Source organism: Esox lucius, chromosome 14 (genome assembly GCF_011004845.1).
Source record: "Esox lucius isolate fEsoLuc1 chromosome 14, fEsoLuc1.pri, whole genome shotgun sequence".
NCBI classification, from domain to species: Eukaryota; Metazoa; Chordata; class Actinopteri; order Esociformes; family Esocidae; genus Esox; species Esox lucius.
Genome location: NC_047582.1, coordinates 18,824,223 through 18,839,042, shown reverse-complemented (window position 1 = coordinate 18,839,042; position 14,820 = coordinate 18,824,223). Strand labels below are relative to the sequence as shown.

The window sequence follows — 14,820 nt, the reverse complement described above, 5'->3', positions numbered from 1 at the left end:
TGCTAAGGTATAAGAAGGGCTTGCCCTGAGCAGAACCTGGCTAAAGGTGAAAATACATGTGTGCATGGATTGTGTACATTTGGTTGTTTGGGGGGGGGGGGGGGGGGGTTCTGCAACAGGGATGTTTGGCGCACGTGATTTATTTTCTGTCTTGATTTAATTTCACTTACGTTCACATACCGTCATCGGTCGGAAGTTCGCAAACCTCCCTTTATCCAGGAGTAATATTCCTGCTCTAAACCGCTTCAATTAGAAGTATGCAAGCGGGACGCGTTACACAGTGAGGTGACCGGTTGAACGCGCCATGCGACCGAGGTCCCCTGGGACCCTGAGGCTACCGGTGTCGGACAGCCATGTGCATCCAATGGTTTCCGTGGCGACTGACTTGTAGGGCAGGGTTGGGTGGATCAGTCACTTCGCTAAAAGTTTCCATACTTTAAATCACTGTGCCGTCTTCAAGAGATACTGCTCAGCTAAGCTTTCAAGAGGAATATGACTGAAGAGCGTGGTGAGGAAGAATCAGAGACCGTACTAGGCTTTGTCCTGACAACCTATTACAGTACATACCACCATTTAGTGGTACTAGTAATGACAGTTATTTGGTGATTATTTGTATCTGATCAGGTTCATTAATTGTAGTTCACATGAGCATTTTAATTGATGGATAGGCAACACAGTGATTTCTGTCTCCGAGAGGCTCATGTCAGAGTAACGGCTCATCTGTTTCCGGCTGAGTGACTGAATACATCATGCTGACTCCCAGACTGAAGCACAACCCTACTGGGGAATGTACTGGAACATCACCTCGTCACAGCTGGGGTTATGCTACTCTTTTTATTGACATCATTGAGGGATGGGGTCAGAAGTGTTTATAAGTCTAGCAGAAATTCTAGTAACTGTGGAAAATTACTTCCCACTTTTCTCTTGTGTATTTATATTTCCCATCGCTCCCCTGTCCCCTTGGTGTAGCCACAGGCTCTCCAGTTGCCCATCTCCCCAACACACAGGAAATCCTTTAATAGGGCCATTTATTGAGTGACAAAAAGCAGAGGGAAACATTTATTTTATCCTCTGTGATTCCAATAGCGCCAGTAAACACCTCAGTCACTGAGGAGAAAGAGTGGATCAATAGAAATAAAGACTATATATCACACAGCAGCCACCACATCCTCCTTTACTGCTCGGCTCTACAGTGTGTAGGTAAAGTCTGACTAGCTTGGAAGATCTGTGGACTGTAGGCTGTTTACCATCGACTCTCCTTAAAGCCCCTGGCTTCTTAATGATATTATGATGTATGATGCCGTATGCTATTTCTATTTACCACACTGCAAAGTCAGTGGTTGAACGAAAAAGGCAAGTACATGTGTAGAGTAACTAACACAACAATTGAAATGACTACAATCAACGATCACCAAAACAATTACTACACTTCATATTTGTCTGTACTTGATATCATTGTGTTGTGCTTTCGTCATTCGCAAAAGGACACCAAGACCTTTCAAATTGGTAGTGTGTCCTTGAACCAGCAGTTACCGATAGAAATAGATGAATCTCTGTGTTATTCAGCTCTTACGTCGAGCTAGCTAGCAGCAACCCGGGCTAGGGCCACCCACCGGGCAGGCAATGAATAATGCACAAGCCTGGATGACTGCATTCTCCTCATCTACTGGTTAATTTGAGAGGCGTTGAGGAGGGATGGGAGAGACAGAAGGTCTTCCCATTGGTCACTGTCATGCTACCAGCACCAGCGTGGTTCTGTTAGTCTGTAAAGAGGTCAGAGTGGATTGGAGCGGCCTGGTCTTGTGGTAACACTCATTATCACCCAGACAGATTAAGATCATTCACAATTGAGATTCGGCGGCGGCGCGGAGAGCCAAAGTCGGGTCAGTGAAATGGTGGAACAGATTAGTGGGGATCATTGCATGGAGATTCACATTTGCGCTAGTCTGTATAAATGCACAGGGTGTGCTTAGTATGCATATGAGTGTGGATAATGAAATCTAGCCAGGACACAATCTCATTATTCTTCCCTCTATCTCTCTCTTCCAGTTTCTCTCTGTCTTCATGTATTTCTCGGTCTCTTTCTCTCCCTGTCATTCTCCTGTTCCCTCTCTTCCTCTTGGTCTCCTTGTCTCTCTCCCCATTTCTCGCTCTGACTGTATTTTTCTCTCTCTTAACTTTCTGGACATTTAAACATCAATGAGGGAGAATGGAGATATGTTATTGAGATTATGCATTTACCAAACATTTACTTGTTATTCAGAACCCCAGTGGTGCTGATATAGTTTGTTTGATGGGCTGCTCACTGTGGTGCAAATGACCCAGGAACACCTTGTCATCTGGTAGACATTAGTCAGTGAAACAGGAACACATTGTCATCTGGTAGATATCCACCAATGACTCAAGAACATGTCGTCACCTGGTAGACATTAGCCGGTGACAAAGGAACACACTGTCACCTGGAAGACATTTACTAATGACACAGAAACACGTTGTCATTAGGTTGAAATCCACCAATGACTCAAGAACGTGTTGTCACCTGGTAGTCATCCTCCAGTGACACAGGAACACATTGTCACCTGGTAGACATCAGCCGATGACACATGACACGCTGTCACCTGGTAGACATCAGCCGATGACACATGACACGTTGTCACCTGGTAGACATCAGCCGATGACACAGGACACGTTGTCACCTGGTAGACATCAGCCGATGACACAGGACACGTTGTCACCTGGTAGACATCAGCCAATGACACAGGAACATGTGTTGTCATCTCGAAGTCATCGGCCAATGACACAGAAACATGTGTTCTCACCTGGTACAGTCAGTGGCTCTACTACAGGACAAAGCCATGTTCTGTGAATGCTTTACATTATATCTAGTGGTGTACATTGGTTCTAACTGCCTTGCTTTAATGAGTAGGGCTCTTAGCTTACACTAATACATTGCACAACACACACACACACACACACACACACACACACACACTGATACACACACACACACTGATACACACACACTCAAGCCGAACCACACACTCAGTCTTGGGGGAAAGTAGATGGAGTGTCCATGTATAGCCATCCCTCTCCTGCTCTGCAGTGTCTGATTGATTTGAGCATAAAGGCATTAATTGTGCTCAGTACCAAGCCATTAAACCTGGCTGTGATCTCAGCGTTAAGTGTGGCCGAATCTGAGAGTGTGTGGCGCTGAATTATTCACCTCCCCCTCGCTCCTCTTCCCTCTTTTTCTTGCTCTCTCCTCCCCCTCTCCCTCTTCTACCTTTCTCCTCCCTCTCTCCGTCTTCTTCTCTCCTCCCTCTCCCCTCCTTCTCTCTGGTTCCTGTGCTGTCAGCCCGGGGCAAGGCTCCACCATCACTCCTGTTCATTTATGAATACCCAGCTCATACAGCACACAGTACATCTCTGCCTAGCCTGACTGTCCTCCTGCCACGGAGCATCGTATGACACACTCTAGGAGGCAGGGAGGGAACCCAAGTGTCTGCACACCCTGACACACACGCTTACTGTGCAGGAAAATGCCCTTTGCAAAGGACAGGCAGCATCAATCTCATGGTTATATGAGCCTCTGTTTTTGTAGTTCCTCTCGGGGTCAGTTAAGTGCCGTTTTGATCTTGTTGGTCCGTGTAGCCTGAAATGGGACAAAGCATTATGTTTTGATTGTTGTGATTCCCCATGTAGCAGCATGGCCAACCCCCTCTGCCCAAAGTGGCTGTAAACATGCTACGGTGATGAAGTTTCTCTCTGATGTTAGAAAATACATTTTACCAAGACAACTATGATTCGTCATGTTCTGAGTCATTCAGTGTGGCCTAACTTATTTTTAACAATATATACAAAAGTTGGATTTTGTAACCTAATACATCAAGTCATATGCAGTGTTCTCTGTTTTTAGCATTTTATATGGTCATTGTATTCCCACAAATAGCAGAAAAAGCTAAATAAACTACAGCTGCAACTAATTAATATTTTGGTAATTGAGTATCTAATTAGTAAGTTTTTTGAATTTAGAAACAAACAACACAAAAACACTTTTTTCAATTTAAAACACAGTCATCTCTTGAAACCTCTAACCTCTCTTACCCTGTTGAAATTGAGCACAGGTCTGTGACGAACATGCGTTGCTGAAGAATCTTTTCTTGTTGAGTTGAACTTGTTACAATGCATGTACTCATCCTTGGCACTTTGGTTAATTGAAAAAGTACACCACATTATTATTAAAATAGATCAAGCCAGGCAGCATTATGATGCAAACTGTTCAGATGTTTCAGCATCGAAAAACATGCTTGTGTAAAATACAAGTTTGCACCTGTGGCGTGAAATGCTCCCAAACTCTTTGTATTTTTCTCCAGGACCATCACAACCTTCCTGAATGTTCTCTAGCTTCACTGCCATGATGAATAGAAGCCTTGAAAAGTACATTTGAATCAATAATTGTTTTGTAATCAAATTATTAAAGTTACTTGATAATGTCATTACAGCCCAAGCTAAATTAAATGTAAAATTAAAATAAAAAGAATTGCATAAGCTCACAGATGTGGGCTTGTATTTGTGAGAGTCCTTAAAAAGAGAAAATGTATTTAGAATTAGGCTATTGTCAAAATCATATACTAAAATATGAAAACAAAACATTTAAAAGTCCATCTTACATAGGAGCACTAATATTCATTGAGGATATAAACATATTGGCCCATGTGTGTTATTGCTTGTAATGATTATGAAGCTTGATGGGTGTTTTATAACAGTACTTTGTGACAACTGCTGATGTAAAAAGGACTATATGAATAAATGTCATTGATTATATTAAAAGTATGGTTTGTCATTATCCATCCTAAAGAAAGCACAATTTGTACAGTTGTACCACAGCTTAGCTGTAGCCCTGATCTAGCACAGCAGATTCACTAATCAAGGGCTTGAGAATCACTAGACAAGTTGAATCAGGTGTGCTAGTTAAAATACCCAGACCGACTGGGGGTCCCAGAGTGGGTTGAGATCCACTGCGCCTAGGGTGTATATTGTGGTCAACAGGATTTGTTTTTTCAGGGCAGATGCCAATACCACTTATTAATGATCAAGGAGACTGACTGATATTTGGGGCCGATATACTTTTCCGGTAAAAATCAAACTTTTAAGTAGCAAAAACACCAACACAAAACATTATTTAAATGCATTTAAAAATAAATATATATAATACTAGAAAACAGAACATTTAAACATATTTTGAAGAATAAATTGCAGGGCTTTCCTAGCAAGCATGTCTTGTGAACTGAGATTTTATATAGACACAAATAATTAACTAAATACATTTTACTTTTTACATTTTTCTTTCCTGTAAAATGAATTAAGTAAAACGTTACTGTAACTGTGGTTTAGCTATCTGGGGTTTCAAGAGAAGGTTTAGGGTCAAAAAACATAAACATGCTTAAATTATTAAAGCACAAAAGCATTGGAAAGTCTTTGTATGCAAGTTGTTTACAATATGAAGGTAATGTATCAACCAAGGGGCAAAATGAAGCCTACCCGGGAAGTGCTAAAAACTGCAACTCATCGAAGGCCACTTGAGGCTGGCTGCAAAAGGGAGCAATCTCCATAGATCTCTATGCAAGCAAGCAAGGAAGTTTATATAGGACAATGCATACATCAAAGCAATTCAATGTGGTTTACAAAGAAAAAGAAACAATTATATATATATATATAAAAATACAATAACAAAACCAAATATTCAAATGAAAACATCAAAACAAAAGAAAACATAATAATAACAAAAAAAAAAACTATAAGAAAACATAAAGATTAAAAACAGGATAAAAACATAGGAAGCAATAAAGCTAAACAGTGTGGTTAAGTTTAAGTGCTCAGTCATAGGCACGTGAAAAGAGAAGTGTTTTTAATCTGGATTTAAAAACTGATACGTTTGGGGCACGTCTAAAATCTTCTGGTAGTTTATTCCAGTTGTGTGCAGCATAAGTGCTAAACGCAGCTTCTCCATGTTTACTTTGGACTCTGGCCTCTACTAGCTGATCTAAGAGCCCTGCTCGGTTTATATTCTTCAAACATATCAGAAATGTATTTGGGTCCTAAACCATTCAGAGATTTATAAACTAAAAGCACCACTTTTAAATCTATTCTGTAACTGACTGGAAGCCAATGCAAAGATTTAAGAACTGGAGTGATGTGCTCTGTCCTCTTGGTCCTGGTTAACATTCTAGCAGTAGCATTCTGAATGAGCTGCAGCTGTTTTACAGTCTTTTTGGGGAGTCCAGTTAAGAGGCCAGAACAGTAGTCAACTGACTAAATTAACGGTAAACAAATAACCTTGTTAAAGTTACAGTAGCTATCGCATTCAAATAATGATAGCTAATTAATTCAACACACAAGTGTATGTAGTTTGCAGTGGCGTTTTTATATTATTTTTATATAAATTGGTGGGGCACAAACCATTTTAAAATATAGGATACACACCAGTTAAGCTACAAAACTCCCTCTTGCTTTAACACATCAACAAACAGCGTGGCTCCACAAAACACGTTTAACGACAGAGCGGCTTGATTCTACCAGGTGTTGTAGTACACATACTGGAGAGAGAGAGAGAGAGAGAGACCTTCTTGTGTAATTGCTCTCCTTCTATCTCACACACGTGTACAATTACCACTCTCACATTTACAAACCTAAATTAGGAATGCAACCAAGCTCAGAACCAATGTGCCTACAGGGCCATACGCGAACAGCAATGAGCTCAACACCACTGAAGGCCACAGCAACGCGGAAAGACAACTTTTTAGGGATCCAGATCCATTCTATGACAACAACCTTAATATATAAGCATGGACACACTGACACTCGTCGCCATCTTTATCAATCAATCTAGCACAAAAATATGACCAAGGCACGGACCAGCACCACAAAGGCAGGATGATAAAATATGCTTTCGCTCACCAAGGCTGAGGGCACACTTGAAGAGAAAGGTGGCATGGTGGTTCTTCCTCTGGGCAAACTTTTCGATTACTTTGGGAATTAAGTCATGTAGCTGCTGAATCAGCTGGCTTTCGATGGACAACATGGCCAATGCGTTGAGTCGTGGCTATGAAGGTTTTTACCCTCTTCAAGATCGAAAAGTTCCTCTCTGACTCGGATGTCGTCATAGGTGTTGTTATGATCATTTTCAGCAGAGTGACGGTCTCAGCAAAAGCCTCCTCTAGGTTGTTCTCATGGATGGATCTTAACAGAGACAGTGCCGTCTTACCAGTGTGAAGCTCAGTGTGACGGTACAGAGTGGTCAGCTCAGACTTCAACTTTTCCTCGTTTCCTAGAGGCCATAGTTTCACCGCACAGTCAAGCTCAGATGTAGGGAGTGGCAGGACTAATTGTGGGAGGAGCGAGCTGTCAACCAGCTTGGCAGCAATCAGGTGGTCACTTTGTGAAAACCTCTGCTTCCCCTGGGAGATGACTGTGTCGAATGCCTGCTTCACCGGCGCTGTGTTGGTTACTCGTCAGCCTGGCTCGTCTGTTTCATCATGAACAGTGTTTTATTTGACAGGCCGTATGCCTAACTTATGGTGGCCTCATCCCATCCTGGTTGTGTGCGTATGTCCTCCATACACAGGAGAAGCACAGCGCGGTTTTCCCAAACTGCATTGACAGTTCTACTTTTAAAGTTCCATCGTACAGTGGGTGGCCTTGGAATGCGTCTCTGTGTTGCCTCAGCAAGTGCCTCAACACGTTTGGGAGCGCCAGAGAAAAAAGGTGGCAAAAGCAGTTAAATCTGCAAAAAACACCTTCAGGATGCTCATCCTTGCTGAACCAAGTTGCTGCAAGGTCAGGTTCAACTGGTGAGCATAGCAGTGAACAAACTGGGCATGTGGGAATGTCTCTTTCATAAGCGTCTGTACCCCTCGGACATTTCCACTCATTACAGCCGCACCATCATAAGTTTGAGCGATCAGCTTTTCTCCCAGCTTCAGTGATTCCAGCACACCCTTGATGCTATTAGAGAGGCTGAGTCCAGATTTATCTTTGACTTCCACAAACTCCAAAAACCTCTCTGTCACTGTATTGTCAGGCAACATGTATTGACACCCAACCACCATTTGTTATTTACAGGAGACATCAGCTGTCTCATCTGCCTGTATGGCAACAAATGATGTCTCATTCACTTGCTTGGCTATCTCCTTGCTGTACACTTCATACATACAGTGTAAAAGTTCGTTTTGTACAGTGCTAGATGACCCTTTGAAGATGGGCTGAGCGTCATAGTGCCTCTGAAGTCTTGAATCACCCTCACACATATTCTTGAACATGTATCTGAATATTCCAGGATTCAGGGAGTCCACCGACTCATCGTGCCCCTGCAGTGCGGTTTCACATTTTCCACACAGTTTAATACATGTTATGATCCGACTGTGAACGTACCTGTTTTCCTCCACCTGTTTGTTATGCTGCTCAATGGAGCGCCTGTATGCACAGTCAACTTGGGCTGTGACATTTACTCTTCCAAGTAAGCCCAATTTCACAGCATTGTACAGATGACTCCTGCTGCTCTCATGTTTTGCAATCCTCTCAGAAAGATGTTTCAAAACTTTGTAACCCAGAGGTCTCAAACCGGTTCCACGGAGGGCCATGTGTCTGCAGGTTTTTGGGTTTTCCTTTAAATTGGTTCCCAGTTCAGACCTAAACAACCAGGTAGGGGTTGAAACGAACCAATTAGTGACCTAATTAGTCAGTTAAGTACAAGGTGAGAGCGAAAACCTGCAGACAGTCGGCCCTCCGTGGAACCGGTTTGAGACCTCTGTTGTAACCCATCCTCGACCAAGTACCATCTCCATCAAATAGCAGACATGAAAAACAGAAGAGTGCCTTCTTTTGTATGCTAACCATTAGCCACTTTTTCTTCTAAAACCACTACCAAACTTAAACCCATGGTTACTTTTACCAGCAGTTTGAGTGATGACAATATCCCGTGGCTGATGGGCACCAAGTCGCCTTACTTCAAGTTTCTCCTCCAAATTAAGGGTTTCAAACCGGTGCTCGAGTATGAAATCCACTTTATTCATTTTCTCAAGTTATCTGGCGTTTGTGAAGCTATCAAGCTAGCTAAGACAATCTACCCTCCTCGCTCTTCTTGCCAACTAATGTTGGCGCCAGACAGACAGACAGCCAATCAGGACTGAAATACGAAATTACGCTGTATTGGGGCAACCGACTGTCAGCCCCACTTGGCATCAAATATGTGTGATTTACATTGATCAATTTGTGTGATTTAATTGAACATTCTGAGCATGTGTATTAATATTTTCACACGTATGATGTACATTGCATTGTGAGAGAGGGGCTATCCCCACATTCACGCTTAGCCTATGCCTACTACTGTGAACTCAAATTAGCAGAACGCAGACTGAAGCAGCAAGGCAGGGACCAATGAACATGAAATAAAATCATAACACAAATTATATGCAATTTAGGAAGATGCTATATTCATAGATAATGAATTATAGGACCTAATCTTTCAGAAATAAAAATAATTTAGTTGCAGTTCTTTCCGTTGACAACAGCTGGATCTGTGCCCCACCTGCCCCTAATGACCAATCGCCCCTGGTAATTTGCTAGGAAACCAATTTAGTAAAGTGCAAAAGATAGGCAACATAATTTAATCCAAACAGAGATTAAAGCTTTAAACTAAGCAAAGTTGATGTTACTTTTGCTAAACCTACCTAGCATCATGTAAAAACGTAAAAAAACTAATACGGGCGAGTGTTCTGTTATATAATAATTGTAACCATACTAACAACGTTACTGTAACTATCTAGTTACATTAGCGCTGACGTCGTTACACAAAAATATTACTGCATAAATAAACGTTAGCGTTAGCTATCTTTACTGCAACAAAGTGCATTAGGCAGCAACTTTGGCAGAAAATGTGTGGCTGATTTAGAATTTGCAATTGCCTTCGTTGAATGAAATCCCTAATCATGTTCGCCCTATTAAACGGGGGTCCTGAAAAATATTTTCCAAAGTATTTTTTTCTGCTAGTAGGCTACACCAAAACATTAGTTCAAGCATTTTCGGTGGAGTAACTTTTGTCCAACAAAAACTGAAGCTGGGTATTTGTAAATATCATAATGATTGCAATGTTTGTTGCAAATTCTGTTTAGATTATTGTGATGTTTATTGCAACTTAAACAACGTCAGCATTCTTACCTTGGAGAAAACAGTCTCTCGTCTCATCCAAGCATCTTTTTGCGTTCCTCTTTCCCACGTCTCTCGCACAAATATGACATACAGTATTGATTGGCTATTTACTAGTGATGTATAACCAATCTGATAATACTGTGGGCGGGACTTTTCGCCATACATGCAAAAATCATTCTGAGAGATGTGCCTCCCAGAGAAGCGCATTCAGACGTATTTGAGCAATCATATCAGACAAATGAATGATTCCGATTATTGTAAAAAGTATGAATATCGGATCCAATTATTGGCCAAGCTGATATATATATATATATATATATTAGGGTTCGACCGAAATATATATATAGCGGAGAAGCAAACCAGTTAGCTGTGCAGCCATCTGTATATCGAAGCATTTTTCATGGAAACCAGTCTCCTCTGGTTGTGGTTAAAAGACAGGGTCACGCGGGAGTCATGGAAAGGACTAATGTGTGTTTTCGTATGCAACTCTGATAAAAAAACAAGCAGGCCAAAATATTTTCTTTTGCTTGAGTAAAAACAGAGGACCTGACTATTGAGTAAACATATTTTACCAAAATGTAGAGGAAATTGCAGGACCTGCTTGCACTCGACTTATTAAGTGTGTTGAGGCAGTAGAAGTTGAGAAACTCAAGATGTGATGAAAACTATATCTCAGGCCAACTGTCAAACTACAGGATTGTACTTATGATGGGTGATTACAGTTAAGTGTTTATTTTAAGTATGCAAAAGAAATATTAAAATTTTTGCAAACAATTCATTCTCACATTATGTTTTTCCCTATTGTATGACAGATTCTTAGCCCTTTTGAATTATTTTGTTCAGGACTGTACCCCAAAGGCCGATGAAGGGTTGGATGGTTTGTTACTTAGCAATGATGCACAGTCAGTCTCTAAACAGAGGCAGCAGCAGACAACAAAGCATGCTTTTCATATATAGTAGGGTTAGGGCTGGGCCTAACTGGGCTGTGTGTGTGTATGTGTGGCGTGTGCTTGCGTGTGCATGTGTCTATGTGCGTGTGTCATTGGTGGGCTGGTTTGGACTGTTGACTAGAGACGCCCCTTACAGCTATAAATAGTTCTTCATCTGGCGTTAAGTGAGGAGGTGGAGGGGAGCTACATCCTCTGCTGTAGAGATCTGAATTATTGAGAGGTGGAGGACTAGAGAGGCCAGTGTGAGTTTCTTGGCGTGATGGAGCAGTGGGAACATCAGGAAGTGTGTGTGTTGTTTTGTGTGTGTGTGTGTGTTTGCGTGTGTGTGTGTGTGTATGGAACCGCCTGCTGTTATGACGATATGTTTTTCTTGGTGAGCTTGAGGATTGTTTATGTAGCAGAGAAACTAGCCTTTCTCCCCTGTCGCTCAGCGCCATCTTCTGGCCACAGTTACAGTGAATAACATTACTTCAACCAGATGCAGACAAGGTACATTATCTATACTTATATTAAAGATCAGCCTGTGAGTGGCTTTGGAATTGGCCACTGTATTGAATTGATGATTTATTATGGCTCTAACGCTGGCCAGTTTCCTGGGGGTACAGAGATATTGCATAGGCACTAGGCAACAGGGTAATCACATGGAGATTACATGCCGGGTTTATTGTCTGTTGGTGTATAAGCCTGGCCAGCCAGGCGATTGGGTTTACATATAAAAAATGAACAAAAATTAAGCAATCTAGTGTTTAATGATGTCCTGCCCACCCTGGCATATGCTGTAGATGGCAATAATGGTTTAGTGATTCCGTGTGTGATAAAACCAGGGTGATAAAGTGTGTGCAGGAAATGTAAAGAAGAGAAAACGCTGTAACTACATAAACACTATATCATTCTAATCAGTCATAGGTATATATGGATTTATCCTTGCAGTAAGGTCCCACACGATGGTAGTCAAACAATCAGCTTGTATTATTTGATGTATGGTTTGGTATTTTCAGACTGATTTGGTTTCCCCCACATACAGTACAGTGTATACAAATCAAGATTCTCATTATTATCTGTCAGCGGCGCTGTTTGCTTCAAGTGTCTCAATGTAGGACAGTGCACAACTGTGTCAGGAATGATTTCTGACCTGTTTGGAAGATGAAGTCTATGATGTACTGTGACTGACTGACCTGGTATCTATTGCTTCTCTCTTGTGAAAAGTTTGTACTGCATACAAACCGACTGTCACTGTTTTTCTGTCTCTGTTTCAGTCTGTCTTCCTCTCCGTCTCTGTTGGTGTCTGTGTCCATCTGGGTCTGTCACAGTGGTCAGGTGTTCTGCCACTGTGTACTCTTTCTCTCTCTCTCTTTGTCTGTTTCTCTCTCAGAGACTCGCCGTCTTTCTCTTTATCTCTCTCTCTCTCTTTGTCTCTGACAGTCTCTCGCTCTGTCTCTACAGTGAGCACCTGTCCTGTTCCTTCACCTTCTTCCTGCACGGAGAGAGTAACGTGTGCACTAGCGTTGAGATCGCCCAGCATCAGCCTGCCTACCACATCACAGAGGACCACACTTGCCTGGCCCAAACCTCCTCTGGGCCTGTACAAGGTGAGACCCACTCAGGGAGGCCAGAAAGACCTAGGAGCCAACAAACCACCGGATGTTTTTAACAAGCAGATAAAGCGTGGTTACTTTTAGCCTGTTGTAGAAACGTAATAAGATTTTCTTCATGGAATGTTATGTGGTAGTTGCCTGCAGATGTTGTATACACCATTTTAGTAGATTTTAAAATAAATCCAGGATTCCTATTATCATCGTAATAGGAATATTAGCTAATGTTCTGGGAATGTTCCCTGTGTGGCCGGTACCTGCCTAGCCTAGCCTTAGCATCACTGTTATTTCTGTTTTCAAAACTCAGAATCTGAACAAGACAAATGGTCCTTTCTTAAATAGTGCACTTCTGTGGTATTCACTCTCAGTCTGTACCAAATGTCTATATTAACCCAGCTCTCTATATGCTTTGGGAGATTTTCTACCAAAACAGCAGCTATTCCTCCATATGTCTGTACTGTCGTCTGTCTGCTTGCCCATCAATCTAACTGTCTGTCTTCTCTGTCTGTCCCTGCACCTGTTGCCTCTGTAGTGATACTGAGTCCGTATGGTCTGGCGGGCTCTCTGACAGGCCAGGCCTACAAGATGAGTGACCCAGCCGTGAGGAAGCTGATGGAGGAGTGGAGCTACTTCTACCCAATGGTGTTACAGCACCACAGAGAGGGGGTCACAGTGGGCGTTGACAGAGAGGGCACCGACCCACCTTATGACCCCCACAGCCATGTGGCTGTAGAGGTCATTGTAGGTACGTATGGTGATATTTAAAACACTCCTGCATCCTTTGAATGTAACTGAATGAATAGAATTAGCTGTTTATATGTACATATGTAAATGAGCAATGGGCCATAGCATAGAGACCAATAGGCATTTAGTGAGTGAAGTGTATTCATCTTGGGTGACTGAAAGTATTTTCTTTATTGGACTAAAAGAGGGAACTACAGCACTTCATTAATTTGTGTCTGTTTGAAGCACAACTATATTGGGTTCAGTTGGTCAGTTGTGGATCCTGTGTTCTTAAGAGTCGCGGTGTGTCTCTAGGAGCATTGAGGTAAGAAGGGAACACCAGAAGACAGGAGAATCTTCAGGGTCATGGGGGTAGGGGATACAGGACCCTGGGGGTAGATGATACAGGACCCTGGGGATAGAGGATACAGGAGCCTGGGGGTAGAGGATACAGGACCCTGGGGGTAGGGGATACAGGACCCTGGGGGTAGGGGATACAGGACCCTGGGGATAGAGGATACAGGAGCCTGGGGGTAGAGGATACAGGACCCTGGGGGTAGAGGACACAGGACCCTGGGGGTAGAGGACACAGGACCCTGGCGGTAGAGGACACAGGACCCTGGGGGTAGAGGATACAGGACCCTGGGGGTAGAGGACACAGGTCCCTGGGGGTAGAGGACACAGGACCCTGGGGGTAGAGGATACAGGACCCTGGGGGTAGAGGATACAGGACCCTGGGGGTAGAGGACACAGGACCCTGGGGGTAGAGGATACAGGACCCTGGGGGTAGAGGATACAGGACCCTGGGGGTAGAGGACACAGGTCCCTGGGGGTAGAGGATACCGGACTTAAAAACATGCAATTTTTTCTTTTTTTTAGGTGGTGTAAGAATGATCTACCCAGCAGCCTTTGTGCTGGTTGCCCATAGCGACCTGCCTGTGGAACAACCCCCACCTGCCCCTGGAGCCCAGGGGCTCAGCAGAGACCCCTCTCACTGCAGCATTCCCCTGACCCCGCCCACCTCACCTGAACAGCCCTGCTCTGGTACGCCTTTAGCACTGCACCGTTCCACCATCAGAAACTCCACAACTTGAACCAAATGAATTGCATATCCAAAAGTCTAACACTTAATCGGCTCTACTTGTACAACTGAACAACTGTAATCCATAACCCAATTCTAAATGCAATCTTCAGCCCCTAATCAGCATTTAATTAAGTCCGCTTGATGAACCTCTAACAAATGAGGAGAAAACAGCTGATACAAACACCATGCGTCAGCAGCAGGGGTACTTGGGTCTGATTAAAGTGATTCAACAGTTCAAGTGTCGTAAAGTTTCTCCTGTCATGTT

The 14,820-nt window shown here is 42.9% G+C and overlaps 1 protein-coding gene across 6 annotated transcripts in view; it reads left to right on the top strand.

Annotated features, from left to right (window-relative positions):
- The window catches only part of LOC105015080 (mediator complex subunit 13L), a 102,950-nt gene that overhangs the window by 73,606 nt on the left and 14,524 nt on the right, over positions 1-14,820 (top strand). For all 6 annotated transcript variants that reach the window (XM_013137106.4, XM_013137105.4, XM_013137104.4 and 3 more), the window contains 3 exons: positions 12,600-12,745; positions 13,281-13,493; positions 14,351-14,515. In XM_013137106.4, coding sequence (XP_012992560.2) covers positions 12,600-12,745; positions 13,281-13,493; positions 14,351-14,515 — 524 coding nt within the window. The remainder of the gene's footprint in view (positions 1-12,599; positions 12,746-13,280; positions 13,494-14,350; positions 14,516-14,820) is intronic.